At 39.9% G+C, this 27,963-nt stretch overlaps 1 protein-coding gene across 1 annotated transcript in view; it reads left to right on the forward strand.

Moving 5' to 3' along the window:
- Nucleotides 1-27,963, forward strand: part of trabd2b (TraB domain containing 2B) — a 44,672-nt gene that overhangs the window by 12,792 nt on the left and 3,917 nt on the right. The window contains exons 3-5 of the mRNA XM_079468108.1: nucleotides 17,282-17,428; nucleotides 19,547-19,721; nucleotides 27,143-27,233. Coding sequence (XP_079324234.1) covers nucleotides 17,282-17,428; nucleotides 19,547-19,721; nucleotides 27,143-27,233 — 413 coding nt within the window. The remainder of the gene's footprint in view (nucleotides 1-17,281; nucleotides 17,429-19,546; nucleotides 19,722-27,142; nucleotides 27,234-27,963) is intronic.

Below are 27,963 nucleotides of genomic sequence, written 5' to 3' on the forward strand. Positions count from 1 at the left end.
ACATGGCAAACATTATGGAAAATTGAGGTGTGTATTTTCACAAACTATTGACAGAGCAGTCATGAGCTCCACGCTCGAACTTTGGCACCTCTTCCTATAAACACCTACAAACACATTAAACTTTCAGTGCATCTTTCTCATAACATACTCCTCTGAGAAAAATCCCTTACACACCCTCACTTTATAAATATAATGTAATTGCTAATAATTGCTTAATGGACATCCTGAAGGTACGTCAGTGCTTAATGGGAATGAAGAAAAACAGAAAGACTGCGCGCAGGGACATGATAGAGTAACATCTCACATTCCTCCTGCTGTGAACTGGACACGAGAAAGAGAGTGAGTGGGGGGACACGTGAGCTATTCAGAGAGTATAGTTTGGCTTGGCAACGAAAAGCCTGTGTGTAAGCAGCCTGGGTAATTGGTTTCTGATGCCCTTGTCAGACCACCTGCCCGAGGGAGAGAGAAAGAGAAAATGAGACTTGCATTACGTCATCTTTATCCTGCCAATCAAGACTCTGGCACCTCCCGCAGTAACCCGCTCACGCCCTCACGTCTTACCTTCATTCACCGTGCCTATGTGGAGTATAGTGAGGGGGACAGGTCTTCAAAGTGAGTCTAGATCATCCCCAAGCAGGTTGCCAGCAGATATAACCGCAGGGCTAAGCACCACAAGGCAACCTCTAATGTGAAAAATATGGTTTCAGGCACTTGTTCGTGCCAGGGAACACTTTTCCATGGCTGGCCGTGTTATTCGATCGACATGAGTTAGCAAATCGCTTACTTTGAATATATAAATCACAGTTGCCGTGCTGGTTCTCACAGGTACGTTGTAATAGCTTCTTTGGGTTGGTTTATGAAAAACACGTGAAGGGACATTATCAGCTGCGTCTGAATGACTACTCAAAATGTGTTGTGCCAAAGCTGTTGTGCCAAAAAGTAGACATGGAGAATGAGAGATGAGTGAAAGAGTATGTGGATTTAAGTGTGTGTTTAACATGCTCCTTCCAGACGTTACAGACCAGCTATTATGGCGGCCAACTCAAGCACATGGCGGTGGTGTGAATGGTTTTTTAATGCCTGCTAACAGGAGTGGTATTTAGCGCGGCGGAGATCAGGAGAAGAGAGTGGCGACGGAGCTGCAGTGGCTCTTTCCACCCAGCAGCTTTCCCTGTCGCCCCGTTACTCAGAACACTACACGTACACTCGCTGGATTTAGTCAGATCCATGTTTAAATGCGATAGTGTTTAGAAGGCCAAAAACACCTTGAGAGACGTTCAATTAAAAGTATAATTTGTTATTGTTGGAAAAACTCCTGGTTATGTTGAGGAATTAGCTGAATGTTTTAAAACATGGGCGTGGTGGTAAGAACATTGTTGTGATTTCAGGGAGTCTGTTATTACAATGCAACGGTTGGCCAGACAGCTGAAGCAATTATACATTTTCATGCTTTTCCGTCCAAGATTTACATATTTAAGAGTGTTTGACTTGAGCCCCGAGATGACCCCGACAGCTCGGCGCACACAAACGTGTCCTGTGTTTGGATATCTGTGTGCTTCAGTCACTCTCTGTCGTATGCTCTGTACACAACCTGCTCCAGTAACTTCAACTGTAAATTCCTGAAAACACAAAAACAAAGTTCAGTGGAGGGTGAAAAGGGTCACAACAGAGATACTGGAGAATAGGAAAATTTTGAATGATACCCAAAAGAATGCCGCAGGCTCTGTTTCGGATGCATTGTATAGGTGTGCACACCTGTACATAATTTTAATTCCTTATTAATAAGCTAAGTTCGCCTCAAAGAAAACAACAGAGATCTATCTTCCAGGGGCTCCTGTGCCTGAGTGTATGTTATCTCCCATAATGTCTTTACCGGCAAATTTCAAATCCCCACCCACTTTGCGTTCTTCAGGAGCCGTGACCCCGCAGCGTGGCGGTTCAGTGTGACAGCACTCTGTATATTGCGAGAAAAGCACACAGGAGCTTGTTAACTTTACCACAGCTGACCGGGACACACAACCCCTGCAGATCGCTGTGTTTGGAGTGCCATCCGTCGCCGGGGGTAACAAGTCCCATCACACTGTTAGAGAAAAGCAACGTCTCCCCAAACCTATGCGCTTTCTACAGTGAAACAGCCATCCATCAACCTAGAGAATAGAGGCCTACAGGGGCCCCTCTCAAACCTGCCAAGGGTCGGGGCCGAACTCAGGAGGAAACATCCCTCTCCAAACAAGCCTTTCAAGAGGCACCCTGCACCACAGGAGAGAGACAAAGAGGGATGAAAGAGATGTGAGGTGTCATTTGAAACACATTATCCGTAGAGGAAAAGTAGGAGTTAATGGTTTTCCTGTGAGAGAAAAAGAAAGAGAGAGACAGAGAACCTTTAGTTTTGGGTTCGAACGAAATATGTTTTTCAGGGTAGATGTCGATATCGATTATTACAGATCAAATAAACCGATATTTTGAACCGAAAAATATGTCTGGTGTAAAAATGAAAAATATGTGCTAAATTAAGCATTAACAAGAGCTCTGCCCAAAAACTATGGTTACTACACGTTTACTAAAGTAACACTATAGTAAACAGTAGGGACAGAAAGAACCAATACTCGTCAAAAGGAGTGCGCTCCACTTGATGCAGTCGCTCTTTACAATTAAACCGTTTATCATCAGAGTGGTGATCTTTAAACGGAATGTAAACTTTTCCTTTTCGTTTAGGACTGTCTGAAGATGCACATGTGCAGCATGACATCGGCCAAACGCGCAGTTGAATCTACATATTTGACAAAGAATCTTGCTGTTTGTTGTGCCATTGTTCGGGGCTTGCACAGATCATGTGAAATAGGATGTGATCCGATAATGAGCTGATGCGGGAGAAACTGTAACTTTCTTTACTTTCATACATATTACATAATCAGAGAATATTAATATAAATTGGATCATTTAAAACTAGACACTTTAAGCTTTCTTTAGACATATGCTTTACGTTTCTATAATAAGTACTCACAGAGTTTTAGTCTGTTTTTATGACGCGTTTTAGAAATATGCACGCGGAGACAGTAGGCCGAAAGTTCATCCTCTATATTTCCATTGCTTTACAAAAGCAAAACATTTTGTAGATATTACGAGTACACAAAATCAAACCTCAGGAGTGACAAATTCATCCAACAGCAGTGTGAAAAACTGACAGCATGACAAGACACATGAAAACTGTGGGTTGTCACATAAAAAAATATTTTTTATTTTTCCTTGTAGTATTTGAGGTCTGTAAAAAGCAGAGCGTCTTTTCTGTTATTTTGACCTGTTTCTCCCGATTTCATTTTTTGCAAATAAACTGAAATAAAAACCATTTTTTAAAATTGGATATTTGTGAGAAATATTGTTAGTTTACAGAATGAATTTTACTTACCTAGTAAATTCAGAGAAACTGAAAACAATTAGAATTTTTTATGCATCTGTATATTTTTTCTATGAAGGTCAAAAAACAAAACACTATACTAAAGTGTGTTTAATTGTGAATTGTAAATCTCTCCATTATAACCTGATCGTTGAAATACACTTGTACATTAAATAAATGTCAAATTCACTTATATTATTTTCATGAATGGCAAGGAGCATGGGCCAATCAAAAGGTCACAACAGGCCAACTTTGGGCATCTCTGCTGTATAGCATATTTATCACTCCCTCTCTTGCTTTCTGTCTTCATATGGGAGACACATTCATGGTAAAATTTCTTCTGAAAGTGGATCCAAACCGCCTGCTAACCAGGATGCCAAGCCTAACAGGCACTGACAGCCTTACAGAACGTCTGTATATATGTGTGTTTTGAAATGGCAGGCTGCCCCGCCAACTCCCCATTTGCCATTTTTTCCCGGAGGCGAGCAGCCCACACATTTACAATGTTAAATCTCTGTTCGGGCCGGTTGTCCGTGTGTATCTATTGGCTTGTGAAGTGAGTGCTATTACGGTATATCATGGGAATAGATAACCTTCAATTCTACATGGGAAAACGCTTTGGAGTTCAGAACTGACACACTAGATGTGGTTTAATTCCAAACTCCCCGATTTCACTTTCCCTCGATGACGGGAAGCGGATCAGAAGCAGATGAGAGTGGGTGAAAAATGAAGAGAGAGAGAGCAAGATGGGGAGAGATAAAGGTATAGAGGTCACAGCGGGGTTTAGGAAACAGACAGTCACCCCCACATGACTGGAATCCACAATAATACACCCCCTCAATAATAACCATGTGTCCCAGTCACTAAAGCTAAAAACTTGCCCATCTAACTAGATTTGTTTAAATAGACAGACAGAAAAATTAGGCTTAAATTTCCTTTGAAAGGGGGGTTCTGTTCAAGGTTAACTTTGCATTTGTGCTTTGACTCAGGGCCAGCACTGGACTGCCCACAAACCAAACTTTATTATGTGTGTGTTGTGGTCTGGCTAATTGTCACCTTTAACAACCCCCCAGGCCTCAGCGGCGTGTTTGGATCTGATGTCTGGAGCTCATCTTAGCTTCTCAAGGATTCTGGTAGTATGCCGTTTATGGGCCACACAATTCACTGCCTTTAATGTGAGAAGACCTTGAAAATTAAGCTTTTACCACACACAGCTAATAGTATCACTGTGTTTGTGGGCAATGTGTTCTTATTTTTGCTGGAATGGATTATTTTACCATCCTGTGTTGAAAGGCACACAAACATCAAGACACAGCAACCAACCATTCATCCAAGGCATCTGATACTTAATGGAACATGAGCTCAATCATTTTTTCTCAAACACATAAACAAAAACATATTCCTCTTAACATAAGTGGTTTGGACAGAGACAGGTTTTTTGAGTAATGTCTGTCAGGTATTTTGAAGCGGAAGGCTTTACATATCAAGGAACCGGATCTTCTGCTCAAACAGATTTAAAAAAAAGTCAAATGTCTATTTATATTTATAATTAAATTTAAATGGCTGATCTAAAACGGCGGGATTTGGCAGAAACTGAGTGTTAGTGTCAGACAGACAGATACAGTACTTTTAGACAAAAGAGGTTAAGATGTTGCCACTGTCATAGTAGGTCAGATTCACGGTGTAAAGATATACAGAAAGAATGAGAGAAGAGAGGTTTAATAACCCGCAGCATAGCCAACCCAGACCATCCCAGAGAAAGATCTGAACAGGAGATAGTGGTGGGGTCACATGACGGCCAAAGGAAGTATTGTGTGTGTGCGAGAGAGGGAGAGAAATAGAGAGAGGATTACTATAACTACTGAAAACAGATTCATTTTTGCCTCGGGTTCCAGCTGTAAACCTCCGACCTTTTGGTTCGCTGACAACAACAGCAGCGGCACGGGAATGATCAGAAAGTTTAGTTTTGATAAATATGGCTTTAGTAAGAACATAAAGTTTATCCGTGTGGCACAATAAATATAAACTAAATTAGAATAGGCATAAATTAGATGTGGCGTTTGTCCAGTTGTCTGAAAGGCATGCAAATAGGCGCTGGCCATATTTGACATTTCCAAAATCACAAACACACACCCTCTCTCACACACCTCTCACAGCTGCAGCAGCCTGTCAGAATCGCACCGGTCCCCCGAAGACTTAATCAGCCCCATCTATTACAGAAACAGGAGACTCAAAGCCAGCTTAACCCAACAGAGTCCTCCGCTCCCAAACACAGTCGCCCCACTGAAATTTATGAACAAAATCAGAGAGGACAAGAAAGAGAGTGAGAAAGAATAGTAGCGGAGAGTCAAATAAAAGAGCTCCATTGTATGCATTCCCACGAGGCCTCAGCGCAGCCCTTATGTGGTGATGGGAGGGAGTGTTGTCCAGAGCAGGAAAAAGACGACTCGTTGAATTAAATCAGCCGAGATCAGCCTGGCGGCACCTCTGGATTTACTGCTCACAGCTGGTGCGGAGAAAAGTGCCCTTTAGTGCAACCACAAAACGACCTTCTTCCTCACCTGCTCCATCACATGTTTTCAAACCTTATTAACAGGATTGATGTACATTCATGACACAATTTCCCATGAGAATAAATCAACTTGTGACAGGCCTCTTCAATCTAAAAAAGTTATTAAGATTCTTTTTAGCTTGTAATTAAACGTGTTTGTTCGGGCAACTACGATTAGTTGCTCATGATTAGTGTTTGAACCAACCGGTCAGTATTCAAATTATAGGGGAAAAAATTAATCATTCACCTTCATGTCATTCAAAACTTGAAAGGGACACTTGTGTGGAACAGAAAATCGGTTACCAACATTCTTCAAAATATTTTTGTTGTGTTTTGCAGAATAAAGCAATTCCATACAGATTTGGAATGACACGAGGGTGAATAAATGATCAAATAATTTTTGGGTGAACCATCCCTTTAAATAGACAACATTTTCGCCCACATTGTTTGTGCCATGGCCTTTAACGATACCTCAAATCAGCTTGTTATGAATACGTGTGCTATTACTTTCACAACCTGTTGGAATATACACATTTGAGAAAAGTCCAAAGGTCAAAAGACCTTGGTCATACTAAGGAGCCAGAACATCATATAGACTTATAGGTAGATTCTGGTATCCGCCCATGATATCTTAGCATCATGTCAATGAATTTTAGACAGACAAGCATTAGTAACATTTAAAGCAATAATGTAAGTAATTAGAAAAATATTTCTGGACAGCTCAGTTCTATTTGCAATACTGTATGAAGTCAGCGCATTAAACATTCATTTTACCAGAGAGAAACCACTTCTGCTGTTCTAAAACCTTCGCATCATGAGTGGTTTCCCTGTGAAAAACAGTCACGATTTAATCAAGATTTAACTAAAAACATTCTAGCGTACCGTTTCTTCTCTAGTTATTTTTATTCCATTATGCTGATGGTAGCACGCAACCTACACTTCTGTTTTTCTCCTAAATATTGATGCATTTACAGTACAAAGAACTGTGCAAAATCAGTTTTGAATACTATGGTTCCCAGTCAGCATTTGAAGTTTGTTTGTGTTGACATGGCGTCAGTTTAAGCTACTCCTAAATGGTTTCATTGGTTAAAATAAAGGGCCATACTTTCCCTTCTCCTGCTGTTTCATCAACATCAGCAGAGTTTCTGCCATTTATTCTTTCTGAAGGGTTTTCATGTAATTAATAGCTTTTTCATGGTTGTGCCATCCAGTTCCATACTAGAAAGCAAGTGTGTAGGTGGGTTTGTGAAGGTTGTGTGTGCATGTTTGCGTTATGATTAGTGATGATAGTTAACTGGCCAATTTTCGAAAATACCTCTATTCATTATTATTTAAATGTTTATGCATTTGGCAGATGCTTTTGTCAAAATCGACTTACATTGCATTATACTATACATTGTATCTGAGTATGTGCAATCCCCTGGGATCAAACCCATGACATTGGTGGTTGCCAGCGCCATGCTCTAACCACTGAGCTACAGTAAAGAATACTAGTAGGATTAGTGTCATTGTGTCTGCAACAGACGCAATCTTTGAGTGATTTTTTAAAGTATGTGCGTATGTCTACAATTGTCAAACGAGATTCCAAGAATTTAGTCAGCCGTAGGAGAAGAGATTGGCTTGTGATTGGGTGTTGGCAAAATTTGGAGGAGAGGATTGCTTATGATTGGTTGCTGGCAGTAATAAGAGCAGAGGTTGGTTTTTGATTGGTTGTTGGCAGTAGAGGAAAGAATTGTTTGTGATTGGTTGCTGCTGGCCCATCATCTCCACAAGACAAAAACAATCCCTATTTCTAATGGAAACACAAATCCCAGATCATAATGCTGCACATTATTAATGCTCTAATGAAATAATAAAGTGTTTGTTTTTCAAAGCACATAGCCACAAATGAAACACACACACTCACACACACTAACAGATACCGAATGAAGTAAACCAAGTACTGTTGTAATTTTAGCAAAAGACGCTAAGTTGCCAAGTGTATGTTACTACTGGAAGGCAAACAAAAACACGTACACCAACTGCCATAAAAGTATGCACACACAACTAAAACACACAACAATAAAAAAAATCAAGGAAAATAACTACAGCTGCAACTATACGAGAGAAACTAAATCAGCTTTGAGCTGTTGGACGGCCATGAACTGAACACATCATGAGAACGATATGAAAGCTTTTAATTATGCAAGAAACACCTATATAGTCCAAACACGAATTACAGACACGCACGAAACAGTGTGTAAATGACATCATCACCACCACCCTCTTGCATTAAAAAAACACATCGTCTGAAATTCAATCATTTATTCTGGTTTTTCTAGACCTGTATGACTTTCTTTCCCTTATGAACATAAGGACAAATACTAAAGAATAGAACAGTCCATATGAAACCTCATTTGTGTATGCGCATATTGAAACGTGGCACGTCAGATTTGGTGCAGACACGTGACTGATCCAATAGTGCTTGGCATCAATAACAGTAAACCTGGCATGATGTGAGAAGAAAGTCGTAGTGGTTTGGAATAACGCAAGGGTAAGTAAATAATGACTAAAGTCACAAACACGCGCATATAAAAAAAACGCACATGCAAATAAAATAAACCTTGACTATAATCGAAAAAAAGGTGTTGACCGATTCAGCCGAATGATTCATTAACACACATACACATAACTCAAATATAACACAAATACAATTTGTGAACCGTAATGAAGACTGAAATGACACAAGACATAAATAATGGCAAATGTAGCTACAATTGACTTAAAAAGACTGCTGGTTGATGGCTCAATTACAAATTCTTGAAAGGCAACAAAACTAGGTAGGGATGGGTGACAGACAAAAAAAAGGGAAAAGGGAAAAGGGAAAAAAACGTTGAGAACGTCTGAGAACTTTGGATCCCACTTTTTAATTAAGACCAGCATACAGTCAAGCAGACGCTCTTGTGTGTGTGCATGTGTGTGTGTGTCTGTCTGTCTGGCTTCATCCTTTGGCTGTCTCTCTCTCTTTTCCTCACATTCATCCTGTCGTCTCTCTGTCTGTCTATGCTATCCCTCTTTCCATTTGCGATTTTCCGCCTTCCCATTCTCATGCACAGATTGAGATAAGGACCCAGCCGGCTGGAAACCGGCTTATTTGTGTGTATATCTATTGCTGTATACTGTGTGTCTGTTAGGGATGCGTTTTGCTACCCAGGACTCTGAGAGCGTTTAAGTTCTTATTCGTGCTAACATTGGCTGTGACTTCACATATTCATCTGCTTCTTATTCACACTTTCTCGTCTCAGCTTCCCCCTTCAACCGTTTCGTGTTAATGGGTGTGGAGGAGAGGAAAGGACCTGACATGATGTATTTTGGTGATCAGAGGAAGAGCTGGGCTTTGCCTGGCAGGGCAGCCCGGGACAGCTTGCACCTCGCTTACACATACCACTAGAGCAAAATGAATAATGACTTCTCAGATGCAATGTTTTTCAAATTAAAGGTCCTGCATGCAATTTGGGCGAGGTGAGATTGCGAATTGCAACCCACGGCTCACTCCATCCCTCTCTGTTGAAGCACTACGGAGGTTGACACAGGACTTTGCCGAAGAAGATAACATATTTACGAAACACGCTCTGTAGAGCAGTTTGTCCGTTAAGGGCTACTGTAGAAACAACATGGGGAATTCCATGCAAGGAGACCCACGCTAGAAATAGCTCATTCTAAGGTAATAAAAACATAACGCTTCATTATGTAAGGTATCATGTAAGGAAGACAGTTATGTATATTATATTGCATTTCTGTCAATAGATCCTCCAAAAATTACACATTGGACCTTTAAGATAATGATATTTACCTTCACATTTTGAAGGAATAGGTGTCATCTTTTCAATGATTTCTAAATGCATGCGTGTTATATATATGTTGCCAATGCAATAAATAAATAAATCGATGGAGCGAATGAGAGAGGAATAGATGACATAACATTGCTCAGTACATACTTTCCATGAGAAAAAAAAAAATTCTAGCCAGCATTCAGAGAGCATTGGCCGATTTACACAACCGCACAGTGTGTCTCTGTGGCAGTCCGCATACGTTCCATCTATATCTGCTCAAACTCTGGCATCACGCTCTTGTTGCTGTGTGTGTGTGGGGGGGTTTCGTGGTGTAATTGAAACTGACTGAGCGGGCTGACCCCTTCAGCACAGTGCAGTTGTCGTACACACGCACGCACACACACACACACACACACACACACATGCACACATGTTAATGCTCTTGATATGACCGCACACACACACTGCCATGTACCTTGTCATCAGGCCACATGCAGGCAATTCAATTCAATTGCAGAAAGTCAATTCAACATTTGCCTGCCATTCACCAAACACACACATTCTGTTCTGGTACTGTTCTAGTGTGCTGGACTGTTGCCTGCAGACAGGGCTGGCACTGTCTGTGTGTGAAATCAGTCTTGTCTGCACCTGATTTGCTGTGAAATGGCGTTTGTCATTTAGTTTGTCATTTTTACCCATGGTAAAATAAAGGTACAGACGAGCTATTCAATCACATGAAGGGTCCAAACCAGATGCAATTAAATGAAAAGATGTGAACTCTATCTTTTACAGTTGGAATTTTGTCCTAACTACCCGTGACTGCAACATGCAACAAAACCTGCCGTTGGTCGCTTGATTTCCTTTGCATCATACTGGCAGCGCCAGCCAGAGTTAAAACTCAGTGTTCCATAATCCATAAGTTATTATGGGTAGTTATTAATGTCATAAATATTATAAGTAATAAAATGTAACTATGTTTTTATTTCAATTGGCAACACTTCAATACCATCCATGTTCTAAAACTGTATTATACCCAAAGCATTCAGGCTTTTTTTTCAATGTCTAATTCACAATGTCTGATGTCACGGTTTTATGTATGCGTTCTTAATGTATTTGTCCAAAAGAAAAAAATGACCACAATTTTTAATAGAAATCTGAAAAGAAACAAAGTTAAAATGATGTTTAGTGGCAATTTCACAATTTCATTGGTTCATTGCATCTTTTACAAACAGGTAAATACAGAAACGTGAACTAAAAATACCCTACGGATCAGATAAAACAGTCACACTCTCACTTCCATATTCCATCCAATTTTATAGGACGGCACACACACACACACACATATACATGAAAGGAAGGCAGTTCAGGAAGGGCAGGGAGGAGATGAAAGGAGAATAAACATTATGATGAACATGAATCAGAGAGAGAGAGAGAGAGAGAGAGAGGGAGGTTGATAACACTGCAGGTTTGGGTGGGGAACGGCCCAGCTGTGTTCCAGATCTGATCTGTGACTATAAGCAGGAGAACATGACACACATCCCCAGAGTCTGTAACTCAGCCTGCTTCTAATTCTCTCCCTCTCTCTCTCTCTCTCTAAAACACACACACACAGGTTTACCTATTTGAACGAACAGCAGTGATAGGAGTCTGGACTTCTTTTCCCAGTTTCCTTTGCACATTTGTCTTCATATTAAACGTATGTGCTAAGCTCACATTTGAACACCTCCTCCAGCAAGATTTCTCAAAAATCTAAACATTTTTCAATCAAAATACAAATCATTCGGAGAGAATTACATTGTCTGAGAACATTAAATGAACGAAAGCGGGTCCTGGAGATAAGAGAACTTGGAAGGACTCTTTCTCTTCATTTCTTCACTGGAATGAGCATCATATGGTTTCGATGCTATCAGATATCTCAGGCTCTGATAAACTCTGAGCAACGGGAGACTGTTATCTCTCTCGGTGGGAGGGGTCACTATCTTCAGAATGTAAAAGGATCAATAGAGGAGTGCTGTACACAAACACACATGTTTGTTTTTTCTATCACAGTAGTAGATTTCCACTCAATTGTATAGTTTTTTACTAGGAGTTCTTCAGATCTTGTTGGTAAATATGCTGCCCTTTAATTAATATACTTAAAATGCACAAACTGTAAAGTAAAAAGCAAAACCTGACCCCCCAACACACACAAGGTTTAATAAAAGTGCTGAAGCCCCATGCAGCTCAGCTCATCTCTACCGCACTGTTTGTTCAGAGCTATGGGCTTCCAGGGGGCTAAGTTCTGTTTGACCTCTGACCTAACTCAACAATACTTCTCTCCTTCTCTAGTGTTTATACATCCCTTCATTCCATCTCTCCCTCAGCCCCTAGCGACCGCCTCGAGCGTTTTGCTTTTTTCCTCTTCTCGTTTTTTTCCTCTTCACAGCACAGAAGCAGCTGGAACGCTAAGCAACAGTTGATTATTTTCCGCTATTTTTGTTTGAAGGGAAAGAATGGCTAAAGGTTTCTCTACTGGTGCTGCCAAGTCAAATGGCAGAGTTTGTTTTTGGACAAGTGTAAGAGAAGGGGGGTGGGAGAAAATCACATGGGAAATGAGAAACTCTCTTCAGGATCTTATTAAACAGACACTGCAGAGGGTCACGGTGGCTGTGAGTGACTGTCAGACTGGAGACGAATGGATAGAGAGATTAGACGAGCAGATGAAGAGATTTATATGCCTAGCCAGACAGGAGAGAAATGTACCATGGTTGACCAATGTGCCACGAATGTCTCTTGACGGTAACACACAAAATATTGCACCTCTTGGAAAGAAAAAAGAAAGAGAGTGCTTGTGTGCACTATGTGCTTCATACAGATCTGATTTGTGTAAACTCACAGTCAAGTCAGCTTTTTTTATATAGCGCTTTTTACAATTTTCATTGTTACAAAGCAGCTGTACAAGAAAACATTGACTATAAGCAAAACATATAAGGTTATGCAAGTCAAAACACAGGTCAAATATCAGACAGACTATAAATTCCTAAATGCAGTGTTAATTAAATAAAACTATAAAATTCTAGCAGGCCCCCCAGCCAGGCAAACAGTGCAAAACAGTATGCAAACGGTGGCAAGGAACCCAAAACTCCATTGGAGGAGGAAAAAAACCTCAGAGGGAAACCAGGCCTAACTAGGGGCTTCCAGTTCCCCTCTGGCAAAAGCTGCAGCCTCTGCACAAGCTCGACAGTGCTAGCACAACAAGGCAAAATAATAAAAAAAATAGATTTAAGATTACCATTAATAATCTAATAGCAGCTGAAATTTTGTAGAGTCGCCACATCCTTTGTCCAGCTCTATCATCACAACATTTGTCAGGTCTGGGCATGGACTGCGTCCTGCCTGCTCTGGGAACCTTGGAACAATGAGACAAGACTGGTTAGCTTTATAGGTAACCAGTGCAAGGTTGACAGAACCGGGCTAATATGCTCATACTTTTTTGTACACAGTAGACATTATATAATTTGCTGGATTAAATGATTATGACAGTAGGTTCAAGTTTGGTGCCTATTACATTTTTAAAGTATTAGAGAGGGCAAATGTCATGTTTTTGTTGAGAGGCCTTTTAGATATATTCAATAAACTATTGTCCAATATTAAAATTAAGCAAGACGTAAAAGCATAGCTAAACATTTTACACACAACTCTTTTACTAGATATTTTCCATCTTTTTCCACTGACCATTTGTCAAGTTTTTTTGTTCCATATTAGTCGAAAGTGTCTACATTCACATTTATGCATTTGGCAGACGCTTAAGCGACTTACATTGCATTGTACTATACATATTTTGTTTATGACCACGCGCAATCCCCTGGGCTCAAACCCATGACCTTGGCGTAGCTAGCGCCATGCTCTAACCACTGAGCCACAGGAAAGCTGACATCTAAACATTAAACTATAGAGACAATTTGATAAAAGTAATTTAAGTTAATTTACAAAATGCACTATAACTCAGGTAGGCGGGCAGTCAAAAGTGAGAAAAAATAAGTAACGTCGTAAAAGAAGAGGTGGGGCCAACGTCTGTAATTGACTAATAAAGACAAAGTGCCATCTTCACAATGTTGGTTTGAAGTGGTCAGCTATACTCCGCAGACGACTACAGTTTTCTTCTCTTATTGGATCCTCTGAGCTGATTTTGGCACACACTGCCCACCAACTGCACCTGTGCCCCTCTGCGCTTTTCCCATAATGCCTCCGACCACTCTAAAAGAGAGTAAATCACTACCAGTTGTGGAGCACATGTGTCTGCAGCGAGCTATTATTTATTTTGCCATCTCTCTCTCTCTCTGTTCTTCACCTCATTTCTGCTTTCCTGTCATCTGCATCATTTACAGTTTACTTTCCATAAACAAAGATGACCGTGGCTGGAGAGTCGAACGATTTGAGGCAAATGGAGAATGTTTTAAAAAAAGGTATGAAAGAAATGATGCCACATGCTGTATGTTGATCGAAAGTTTGATCCAGCAAATCTGGAATAGTAACATTATGTGAACAAACAAAAGGTCAATTGCTTCCATGCTCACATGTGTTAATAAAACACATTACATTTTTTTGCCCTCCTCAGCTGGGAACTTGAAACTTAACATACTCTTATTTTTTGTTTCTTTTCCTCTCTTGGTCTTTTTCTCTGTCTATTCTCTTCAGCTGCTAATGAAATTTTGGAATGCTATACTTGGGAGAAAGTTAGACATTCCAGCATACGGCTTCTCCGAGCTTTGTTGTGTGCCAAGAGGTTTCTGCATTTAATTGAGAGACACATAGAGTCCATCTGGGCAGAACGCACACCTGACATCCTCTGAAATCACCACTACCGAAGAAGAAAAGAGATTGGGAGCTGTGGAAATATGCTTTTATTTAGCACGATGGATGCTAAAGGCTGTTCACACATCAGCACATGCTATATTTTTTGCCATCCTTCATTCCTACCTAATACATACGCAGACATGCGAAACATCGGGCCTTAATATCCGTGCACTCTCACACTCCGTCGATCAAAAGAGCAGAATGATCTAATTCTCTTTTCTGGCTCGCTCTCGTCTCATCCTCTTCTTCTCATTCTTTAATCCCTCTATCCATCATATCCCAGTCATCCTTTCATCTGCCTGTTTCTAGTATGGAATGCATTTAAGGTTAAAGGAAAATCCTTATTTTTGGACCGAGGCAAATGGGTCAGACTGTACAACCTTCTGCTAATCTGAGTATACAACGGCCCCCTCCGCAGCTGGCATTAGTAAAAAGCTCCCATGGGTGAGCACATACCACTGCACCCCGAGCCAGAGCACATCTGTGCGGGAGGGCAACACCCGACATGACGTGCAACGTAAAAAACGGAGACAATAAAACAACACATGCAATATTGAAATAAACTGCCGGCGATTACAAGGCCGGTGGGGGGTCGGCTCGGAACACAGAATGCTGGATGGATGTGAAGTGAGATAGATGGAGAGCATTCATGCTGTTCTGGTGCTGGCTTGATCACGGCCCATTTTGGGATTACCGCACTGGCAGGTTGACAAAGGTCTGCAGAGCACTTCGCTGAAATAGATTGTTTAAAAAACGTTTAATCAATTAAATATTGTTCCAGTGCACATTGAGGTCACACATGCAACGGAAAAAGACTCAAGAGTCCAATAGATTAGTTTGAAAATGGAAAACAATAGCGGGAAATTCAAATGAATGATTAAAACATGTTTAATCCATTGAATTGTTCTTGTTTAATTTGCGGTATGTAAATTTGAAAAGTGCAAAATGGTTCAAGTCAATTTTTACTCTTGAATGATTTTATTGCTCAGAGATTTTTCTTTCATAATTTAGGAAATGTCATGATTTTAGATCATTTTTATCTAAATATCAACTTTGAGTCTCAGATGTTTCTCTTAAAATTCCAAAAAATCTAGACGAAAAAAAGAAAACAATTGTCTCATTCTAATTCTAGGAGTAGTTTACTTCAAAATGGGCCCCATTCACTTTATTGTGGATTTTTTGGACATTTTGTTTTTTCTCAGGAAAAATATCTGAGATGTAGGAATTAAGACAAAGTTTCTATTTGGCTCTCAATTTAATCTAATTTAATTGATGTCTAGGAGCAATAATTGAGATATTAAAAATATGGCATGATTTTCCTTATTCTGTGCTTCAAATTTGGTCGAAAGTGTAGTGAAAAGGGAATAGGAAATAAATGGAAACAAAAAAAAACAGGGAACTGAATTAAGGGATTTACATGAGCCAGACTCAAACAGTTTTTGCCTTCATGAGCATCACAGATCAACATGTTTTGCTAAACTGCTATAGGGCTTAGGGGCGGTTCCCCGTACAGGGATTATCTTAAACCAGGACTAGGCTTTAGTTAAATTAGGATAATTAAGTCATTTTTAAAAACATACTTGACAAAGACACATTATTGGCCTTGATCTTGAGACAAAACAATTGCACTGATATATTTTAAGATATGCCAGTGCAAGTTTTTTTTCCATCAAGACATCGCATACATTTAAGTTATTCTGAGACTATAGACTTAAACCCTGTCCAGGAAACCACCCCTTAAGCTTTTAAACCTATCCCTTGCTGTATACAGATAAAGTACACAGCACATTGTGACCAGCGCTCCCAGCACTAGAAAAGGACAAGCTTTTATTTCTAGCCTTACTCTGTGAAGCACGGTCTAAATCTTCTGTAAGCTTGTATATAAATCAGTCAGCATCACTGCTCTCATAGGCAATTTTCGTTACTGTATTTCTGTCACACACGCTCACCAACACACCCTGTCTGTAAATCTCAAAGGCAATTAGTGTGATGACTCCCAGCCAGAACAGAGAGGTGTAATCAAGTACACAAATCAGCTGACCACACATGATCGGGTACCAATGTGTAAGCCAGCAGAATGCGTGAAATTTAATCTACCTTTCCTTGCCAAATAACAGAACAAATGCATTTTCCAATGGCCTCTCCTGTCTAAACGCTTAACTGTGATTGACAGCCAGAGCTGGGCGATTCAGCCACTCACGAGTGGCATGAAAGTGGAGTGGGTGGGACTTTTAAGTTCAAGCCCATGAGTTTGGGACCGCTGCTGTGTCGTTGTGGTCTGTGGCTGTTGCACACCATAAATTCTCTCTAAAGAGGGTTTACTTTTATTTTAATGGGGGCTGTAAATTTACGACCCTTGGACCCTGGAGATAGAGTCGTTTTTAAAGGTGCACACCCTGTCTTTTTTGTCGCTCTCACATTCGCTCCCCATACCTGTTTTTCTGGAAACTGGCCATTTTATGCTGCCTATTTGTGTATGCTGGCGTAATATTTGGCAACTTCTTAAGGAAAAAATCATATTCAATTGATTTTGTTTATAGTGTGTGAATAAATGAAGAGTGTGCTCATAAGTACGTGTAGGAGAACACATTGTTGCCTATTTGTGTCTGATGTGACATCATTAGTATGTGAAGGACAGAAAATGACTGAGCTTGTGTGTTTCATAAAAAATGATTCTTTCTCTTTAAGGTGCTGTTTGCTCTAAACCAGACTTTACTCCAGCATGAGAGTTTGCGAGCTGGCATCATGCAGGGCGCCTTTACCACTGAGGACCTCATCACGCACTACAATTGTGGTGACCTCAACTCCATCATCTTAAACCATGACACATCACAGGTACACATTAACTTAAAAACGACTTTATACCTGTAAGAATCTTTTACCAATGCTAGTTCATTTACTAAAATAAAAATATGAACAGGCTCTACCGTGGTCTGGTATATGATTTGTGTGATGAATGTTTTACTTCATATTTGTGAATATTCTTTTTCACTTTTTCCACGTATAGTACAAACTTTTAATTGACGTTCGTTGTTCTTATATTACCCTGTTGATATGCTGAACCTAACCCTCACAGACTGTATTGCAGTTTCATTAAAACATTAGTCTTAATTTAGTCCTGTTTCCTTCAGGGGCCTTTGGATTCAACAATACTGTAGGATTACCTTTTCTATACGAATCCATAACAAACAGTCAAACACACACGCATTAACACAATGCTTGCGTTTAGTGTTGTTCTTACACGTCACCCGAGTTGATATGTGTGTGTACATATATGTGATGCATTGGAGTCATTATGAGCTTAAAGTTTAAGCAGCAGCTGGTTCCTTTTGATGGATGGCCTACAACTCTCCACTTCACCCAAACCACACACAAAGAGAATAAAGAACACCAGACACACATAGGGAACCAACACTGAAGTAAATGCGAGGGGTCGGTGAGAGAAGGAAGGGAGGAAATTTCTCTCTGTTCTTCCATATTTCCTGCAGAGGTCAGACACAGGGCAGTGAATGGCTCTACTGTATGATAAGATATCTGTAAGCTTTCCCTTTCACTGCTTTCTTCCTCTCTCCGTATTTGTATCTGTGTTTACTACAACCAGATGCAGACCTATGCTCCCTAGATGCTGTTTTAGCCTTACAAGTTTTTGTAATGCTTTGTAATGAATATTATGAAATTAGCAAGCATGCACTGTGTTGTAGAGCAATGTGCAATACCGAATTGTTATTGCTTTTGTTAAATGGAATTGTTAACAAAAGTTGGGAAGAAGGTTGTTCATCTATCCTGTCAATCACAGCACAAGGGAACGGATAACAAAACATACACCGCCTACCTCACTTCTATGACGACTGAAAAATCTTTGTTAGACATGAAAACTATCATTATTTTCAGTTCCAATACAGACCTTAAGTCTGTATTAACATGAAGTTAGAATTAAAATTAAAACTAATAAAATAACTTAAAACAAAATCAAATTTGAAATTTAAATAGTTAAAAATGGAAAAATAGAGAAGGGTCTTTATTTTGTAGAAGTAAGATATATAAAGAGAAAGAGGACATTACTCTGAAAACCTCTGTAAAAATTTGGATCCTAACAGGGAAAGAGCAGATCATCCGTCAGTGTCAGAACACGCACACGCACGCACATATGTGCTCAGCACACACACGCAAGACAAAGGTTTGACTTCCAGGCCCGCTGTACTTCAGTTCAATTGTGATAGTGCACAGCTCAGACTGGAATCTCTCAGATAAACACACACACTCACACAGTGATATTTACCCTCTCTGCCCAAAAGGTTCACTCATTAGAGGGGTGTGTGAATAATCACGGACATGCGCACACACACACACACACACACAGTTAGATGTTCCAGAGCTCTGGGTTCTAACAAGAGGCCATCTTACTTTTTCCCTTTTAAGTCTCCCTGTCTTCCTCCGTTGCTGTACCGTTATTCCCTTATGAGGATTTCTGGATAATGTATAGCTGGTCGTGACATGGGAAGTGCCCTTTTTCCATAAATTACAGCTATGGGGCCTGAGTTAGGCACTTTAACTAGCCGAATGTGCTGCTCCTGTCCAAAAATCGATATATACCATTTCCAAAACTATTCCAGTAGACCACACTGCATATTAAATAACACAATCACGTCATGTTTAATTTTTGTAATAGACTCATTGTAAGAGACAATTTCCTTATTAATCTCTCTTTTTGTCTGAATCTACATATAACTGCACAGACAGAACCAGGCAGCTGTAGAATAGCTCTTATACATTATACAACAAATAAATAAGAGTGTATAGAGGTTAAACACATGCACACAGACAGTAAAACCATGTTTGAATTAATGTATACATGTCTTTGTATAAAGTTCCTAGCCACCTAGTTTCCCACTCAGATGCCAGCCAGGCATTTAGTAATCTCTCTCTCTCTCTCTCTCTCTCTCTCTCTATCAGCTTCCGCATTTCATCAACAGTACCCTGCCAGATCATGAGCGCTTGACGGCGCAGGAGATTGACAGTTACCTGCGTCAGGAGCTCATTTACAAACGCAATGAGAGGATGGCACGACGTGTCTCCGCCCTCCTGCAGAGAAGCCCCACACAGAGCTTCTTCTTTGCTTTTGGAGCTGGTGAGTCACATGACCTTACAACCACCTCTCTCTCTCTCTCTCTCTCTCTCTCTCTCTCACACTCTCTCTCTCAAAAACACACTCAGACTACACTGGTCTATAACATGAAAATGAGCTCAGTTACCACAGAGAAGTTATTATAACTTGAAACACACACACACACGGCCCTCAAAACTTTTCCCACAGTTGAGAAACATACACATCACTTCCATTCTTGCTCTGTGTGCACCTGTGTGCAGTTTACACGGTCTTTCATTTCATCTCACTTTCAATTTTGCACTTTTATTGTTAACATTAATATTAATATGACCTTATAATATTATTTCACGATTTCTCATGGCATGCAGAAAACATTTTGGCAATTCAATAACAACAAATAAAACACACAAACATTGACTGGATTACTGACAACTGAAATTAAGAGAATAAGTTTTCTACAAGCACACATAAATACCAAAATATCTTCCAGGTTGTGACTAAATCCAAACATGCAGTCACTGGCAGTCTACAAGCACAGTGCGAGTTGTTTGTTTTCGATTGGCGTTCCAGGTAAATACCACTAATGTTTCCTGAGCTCTGCAGCAGGTCCCAAGAGATAGCTGTGGTGTACACAGGACGCGTGTTTACGTTTGTGTGTCTTTCATTAGTACTAACAGTCTAATTCTAGACTACAGTGAATGACTGTGACAAATAAAAACCGTGTAAATGTCATAGCCAGACGCTTCACGGTACAACAATAGCTGGTCGACTGAAGCTCTAGTTTGCATCTCTGGAGTGTTAAGGCCCGACTCTAACTGTGTTTGTTTAAAACTCTTGTTTGAATTACTCACAGTTACGCTGTGTTTGCTTTGGACCATTTCACCAGGAAATGGGTCAGAGCTACTGACATAAAGCAAAATTAGGACTTAAAACCTGGACTCGGAGGGTTCTACAGTTACCATAATGTTCGTTGAGGCTTTCTGGGGGTCATTACGCTACAGTATACGCTGTGCTGGTAAAATAGTTTGAATAGATCATCCATCTTTGTTCTACAGCCGTCACCTTCCTTTTTTTGACACTCCAAACCATGTTCTACAGGAAGTCCAATGGCTCTGGCTGTGAAGCTCTCTTGGGAAATCTTACACATATGCCCTTACACATACATCAGGCCATGACCTTCATAGCTAAATAGTTCATAATGTATAGCAGGTAAAAACTGTAGGAGAAACTCAATGGTCAGCTTTAAAATTGCCACAAGTTGTTTAGGTTATACTGCCTGCTCCTTTGGAGTGGTAGGGCACATTAAAACCATATGTCATATATTTATTTGATTGTTTATATTTATTTTTATAATTACATACTATACATTTTCGAGAGGACTGACCTCACAAGAGGTCAAAAATAGCCTCCCTCTTAAAGAGATATTTTGAAAAATGTTGATAACCGAACAGGGACTGCACCCGTTGACTTTGGTCACACGTTGGTTTTGTGGCCATACTGTAGAAGTTAATGTGTGCCGCCATTGGTTGGTTACCAACATCTTCAAAATTTCGTCCTTTGTGTTCTGCAGAAGAAAGACAGTCCTACAGGTTTGAAATGACAAGAGGGTGAGTGAATGATGACAGAATTATTTTTGGGTTGAACTATCACTTTAAACTTTTTCTACCAGCATTGAAAGTAGTGCTAAAAGAGTGCTATGCAAAATATTGAATCTTGTATTTGATATTTCCCTTGTTTTATTTTTGTAGTTTATTATTGTTTTCCTTCCCCTTACAAACCTGATAGAAACTAATATTAAACCATGGCTTCATTTAGAGTTTTAATAGATTTCTGTTTGTCATCAGAAAATATATTCTTTCATCTATATTGCCTTGTTCTTTTTTCAGTGTGACCTCATGAGACTCTGAAAACTAAATAACAGTCATAACAGGTCAACCAATAAACAGTAACACACCAGCATGGCACATCTGTTTATGGTAGAGAACACGCACGCACACACACACAATAAAACGCACAAACACTTTCTCTACCACTTTTTGTTGAAAACTGTGTCTCTCTCATACAAATATATTTACGGCATCTTATTGTGATTACCAGTTTGCTAAACATGGAGTGTGTTTTTGTTTGTATGTGTGCAGTTTCAGCAGGTTCTCATTTGCCTGGTTCCTCTGTGCAACACAGTTTCATGGTCTTATTGAAAACATCCCCAGGAATTTCCAGCGATGGCCACAGCCCAGGCAACACTCTATTCTTTAATACACACTCAGCACGTGTGTGAGATAGAGATATGACGCTAATAACACAGGTGCTGAAGAACTAATGCAGTCTGTTCCGGTGAGCGCACGGACGGCCATTTATCTTTTACTGTGTTTGAATGAATCATCATTCATCAGTGTGTGTGTGTGTATTGAGAAGGAACACTTAGCACATGTGTTTTGCAGTTGTTTGTGGCGGTTGCTGCATTGTCGTTCCTTACAGAAGGGCTCGAAAATAAATGGTTCAATGGGCTCTTCAAAAGGACAACAAGGTTATTTAGACCACATGCAAATAAATGAAGACATTTAATTCCTGCACATACAAATCTTTAAAACTGTGGGTTGTGGAAAGTGAATCGTGAAATGGATAAGCTCACTACAGACCATCTCATGGGACCCATCCCAGTATTTAGGCAGCTAGATCGCCAGTGTATGGTCAGCGCCTAATGAAACCAATGCTATGACAAAAAGACATTTCACTTAGACATTTTTGTGGTAAAACTTGACTGATACCCTACAGTCTCACGCTCACTCCAATGTCAATGCTTCTGATTGGTCCATCCACCAGAATGGCACCACAATCAGTTTGTTAAGCCTGACAACATGCACCACTATAAATGGAAGGTCAGTTACCATTTCCCATTCCAATCGTTCTATCAGATGCCATTGTAAAATAAAATAAAATGTGAATATACGCTCATGGCCTGATGTTAAACTGCCGAAACCCCTCGATCACATCCTTTATCCCTATAACAAAAAGGCCACACTGTGATTCTATTTTTACAAATTATAAAAATATTTATGTCTGAGGTTCTGTGAGCCTCGAGACTGTAGTATACACTTTGAGTTTATAAACGTTCCGCTTACATGTGCGATATGAATAAACAGTGCTCATAAACGGCTGTTTTAATAACATTCTGAGTGGAGGCTTGCAACCGGGCCTACGTCCCTACGTCACGAATTAACAAGCGGATAGGCCTATATAAATATACAAACTACCGTTTAAAAATGTAGGATCACTTTGCTGAATTGTTTCTCGTGATCTTAAAACCTTTTTATCTGAAAGGGTGTGTTTAAATATAAATAATTGTTCTTCTTGTTCTTTTGCCATGAAATGATTACTTCAAACTGTCACGCAATAAAATGCCCAGCTATTAAAATTCAATTTAATTCTAATGGCTTTCGGGACCCTGGAGGAAACCCTGCGTTTGTCTTGAGGCGTGGCGCTGTGTTGGTGTGTGTCTGGGAGGATGTTTGTGCAGATGCTAAAGAGACTCAAAGTGCTAATTAGATCAGCAGAGCTCATTATCTGACTCCGCTATTACACGCCCCATTAGATACTAAAACAACTGATCTGAGTGCTAATGGAGTTTACGCTCACATTACATGTGCTCACCCACACACACTTTCTCACAATCTGTTTTACAGTGAGGCCGTACCTGCGAGTTCAGCCAATGCACACGTACATTTAAAGAGTTTGTTAGTGCACTCCAAAGCAGAGGACAAGAGACGGAGCAGAAAAATCTCTGTTTGTCACAGTATGAGGGAAAGTGAGTGATGTCTTAAACTCGTGCTCAGTGTGTCATCGGGGGGTTAAAGCAAGGACTTTACGCTTGGTTGTGGATAATCATTACTCCTCTGAGACGGACAAACAAAACCAGCAGATAATCTGTTTTTCATCTGTGCTTTAAAGCAATTTGTTTAGTTTTTAAAAGTTTTTTACTGCGTTTGTCATGCAAAAAAACCCATATAAAATTAAATTTTATATGAAAAAGGCGATGGATATAAACTATCAGCAAGAATGTGTGCATGTTACCATTTCATGTGTGTGTATCTCTAAAGGCTTATTTCTCTTGAATTATGTCTGCTGCTTCAGCATTCAAAGAGACCTGACTCTCCGAAACTAAAACAAACTCCATGGGCAATTTCCACTAAATGCTTTAACCCTTGTGAGACTGTTAATGCCCTCCTGTTCTCACTTTGTATCTTTCTTCTATTCACATTTCCCTAAACATGAAAATGGCCAGATCCATTGGATTCTTTCTTTCCCTCTCTGTCTCTGTGTAAAGTTTGCTTGCCCACAACTCCACCAGTCACTGTAAGGGAAATGTAAATATTTAAAGCCATAAAGGAAACAGTCTATGTGTTTCTGCATCAAACCCTTGAACCTCACACAGACCTTTAAACAGTTCAGCCCAGTTCCTCGAACCCCTACCACACCCAACGCCAGCCCCCTCATTAAAGAGTCTGCGTCTACCACCCGAGGAGTCCCATCGGACAGGTAAAAGACAGAAGCACCCCCTTAATTCTCACTAATCTCTCGGCTCAGCTCAGATATACTAGAGATGGCCCGAGGGCTGGAATTTCCTGATCTCACTGTGAGATTTACAGAAGGTGCGAGAGCTGTTCTCTTAAGTGATTTGTGGGTCATATACTCTCGCATACACCCGGGGCAGTACAGAAGGTTTGTTGACTCAGAGACCATGTTGAGATTTATAGATTTCCTGCTGCTGTAAAACTTGCAGAGGGCAGTTTGTGTGTGTGTGGATTAGATAGAGCTGTACTGCATTACAGGTCAGAAGTTTGTGGGGTAATCATGGGGATTAAGAACTGGATAGTTAGAATACGACTGTGGTGGAGGCTTCCCTTACACATAGGTATACACACACGCTCAGAATAACAGACAGCAAACAGAGGGAAATAACGACAAAACTACCATTATAACAACATTCATTAATGAAATTATTAGGAAAATGGCTGATTGGCTTTTCATACAGTATCACAAATGTATACATTTCATTATGTATTTCATACTTATTACAGTAATTGTGTGTGTGTGTGTGTGTGTGTCCTGTTTAATGTGTTGACAAAATGTTTATATGCTCTCCTACTTGTAGTCACTTTGGATAAAAGAGTTTTCCAAATGAATACATTTAGATATATATTCAATATATTAAGTGAGATATTTCCATATATTGAAACCAAGTCTCTATATTTTTCCATAAAGTGGCAATTCCTTATTATTCAATATACTGAAAAATAATAACCATGTATTATTCTATATATTTTAAAGTAATAATTAAGTATATACTATCAATATATTATATTTATATTAAATAATTTATATATAATCAAATATAGTTTTTCTATATTGCTAAATATATATTTTCCTATAATTATTTTACTATATAATTATACTGTATATGGTTGACAAATATAGCTTATACGGTACTGTAGTAATGTGTCCTATGGTGTGACATAACGAAAATTAAACCGTTAATATTCTTTTAATTTAGATTATTCATATTTATAATATAAAAAAGAAAAGAAAGATTTATATTCAGGGTTAGTTTTTTTATTTTTGCTGTCACAACAAAGTAACCCATTTATATTATTCAATATGTATATAGTTAATGTATAGGTGCAGTGAGTGTGTGTATGGTTTTGTGTGTTAGGAATCGTGTGCATGAATGTGCTTGACATACTTGGACACAACCCAAAATACTCAAACCAACTGGAACTGGGGGTTTTGAAAATTGTATAGAAAACCATAGAAGTCCTGCTAAAAAGTGATGAAGAACGTCTAATTACTCAGAAAAAGAAAACAAGAACTAGCTTTGGGTTTTACAGTCTCACAACATATAGCTCCGGTTATATACCCTTCTGCATAACATATCATATAGAAGACATAAATGCTCGTATTTACAACATATATCAAAGTGATTTAGTGGGTTTTTAATCAGGCACTGAACAAAGTACCTATTATAAAATCTTACAGCCAATGGAACCACTTGAGTGATTGAAATATACCAATTGAGGTTACAAAACAAATACCACGAATAACTCATGATAAACTGTATCAGCTTTTGGAGAGCTAAACTCTGTGAGTTTGTTTTTATGGAGTATGGGTTTGTTTGTTTGGTTGGTTCTGGGCGTGTATTTATTTATGATTGCCGGTGTTTTGGGTGCGAGTGTCTTTACAAAAAGAGAGTGAGAGATTAGTCTAAGATGGTTCATTGTCCATGCAGACAATTAAAGCATCTTTGGATTTTAGCATCCACCCCACATGCGGGCAATGCAAGTCCCAACCAAGAGAAAACATCTCCAGGTGTTTTGTGGAAAATGAGACGATAGCCATCGCTGAGTAGTTAGCCTTCAGCCAGGTGACCACCCACACTTCACCGCAGCCTGAAACTCAAGCTAACTACTTCCTCTGAAAGCGAATGTTCCCTCAGTAACTACTTCCTAAGCGAATGCCTGTAAGAGCAGCGGGGTTATTCATGTTGTTGAATCTATGCAAATATATGCAGCCCATGAAATAGATCACCTCACATAGAATGTGTTTCACTCAATATATCTATAAAGGCAGCTTTTAACAAAGTTTTATACGAAACTTCATTAGAGGATGTGGCCATGCAAACGTGCTGACCATACTGCCATGTCACTGAACCTCTCTGAATCAGCGGTCTCAGCTGAGGCCCGGCCTCAATGGGACCCCTGTTTCTTCCCACCTTTCCGATGGGCGAGGTGCCTCGCTGAGCGGCGTAATCTTACCGTCTGATCTGACCGACGCTCAGCGGTAGCCTCTTCGCGCTCCGTGCCAGTCGCCCCTAAAAGCCTTTGAACTTCACGGCCAAGAAAGCGCCGCCGGCCCCCCTCACCCCATCCCCCGCCCCATCTTCACGAGTGATCAGCGAAATAATGATGACAAAGAAGCATGAAAAGAGACAGCCTTGAAGATTTTCAGCGTGCCGTTAATAAGCTCGCGGAGCATGCTGAGGCGATGAGGTCAGGGTGTATTAGCGCTTATTGCTGGGTTGAGTGACACACGGGATTATCGGCCTCTCGGAGAAGTGAAACAGCTTTCATCAGCGTGGTGCTGGAGCGCGTGCGTTTGATGTCTCAAGAGTGAAGGAATTATGAGCGCATTATACGTGAGAGCTGAGCGGGGAGGCATGAACATGGGGGCGTGAGATATGGCCTGGTCCTTCAAGAAACAAGTGCACCCTAAGATGGACAAAATACAGGATAAGAGAGTGTGAGGGTTATTAAAGCCCCCACAGACATACGACCACGCATACTTGACTGTCTGCATTGTGTTTGTACACATCGTTCTGACACACAGTCTATCCTTTTCACTGCCCTTCACCTTTTTAACAGCTGCTCCATGTTTCCTGTTTGCTGCAGGTCATTTCCTGGGGAACCACAGTGTGCTCGACATTCTGCGCCAGGAGGGTTACGTAGTGACCCACACGCCAGCACAAGAGCCCATTACAGAGTCAGTACACACACACACACATGCACAAAATACAGTTTTGCATTGAGAACATGTTTAGGTTGCAATACAAAAAAAAAACTGAATTCTGATTGGATAAACTGCGTTCAAAGCCATTTTTTAAGGAGGACTCACACTCCTGGTCATATATTCTATATAAAAATGAGTATTAATACAAAATATACCTGCTGTACATTAGTATGTGTTATCTTTTTGCTATTGCCTATAGAATCAACACACGTGTGTTTCTCCAAATCACTTAATAATTTCCATTAGTATTAGGGGTTTCACAGTATAGGTTTTGACAATAATTTTGATATTAATAATGATTATCAATATTGTGTTAATACTACACATATCATAAAATTGTATTTATATATTTCAGTGTCAGTATCTGGGTGACACTCCAACAGAGTAGATGGTGTTACGTAATTGAGGGTCTCATATCACACAGAAGGGGCTTATATCGAACAGCCGGCTGCTTGTACATTATCCCGCTTATTGAACAGCTACTTCCCACTTGAAATATTTTTATTAGCAAATTTTTTCCGAATGCAGACTTTCTGAGAGGAAAAGCGGTTTACTTTCGGTTATATATACATTTAATTTGTCAAAGAAACCTGTCAAAATAATTTGCTGCATCCAGGTTATCGTGTGTTATTAGTTTTGAGCTGTTGTTATCTAGGAATAACGAACCTGCAAATGTCGCGACTTGCCAATCAGAATCAAGCAT

The sequence above is a fragment of the Barbatula barbatula genome, assembly GCF_947034865.1.
Source record: "Barbatula barbatula genome assembly, chromosome: 11".
Lineage (NCBI taxonomy): Eukaryota > Metazoa > Chordata > Actinopteri > Cypriniformes > Nemacheilidae > Barbatula > Barbatula barbatula.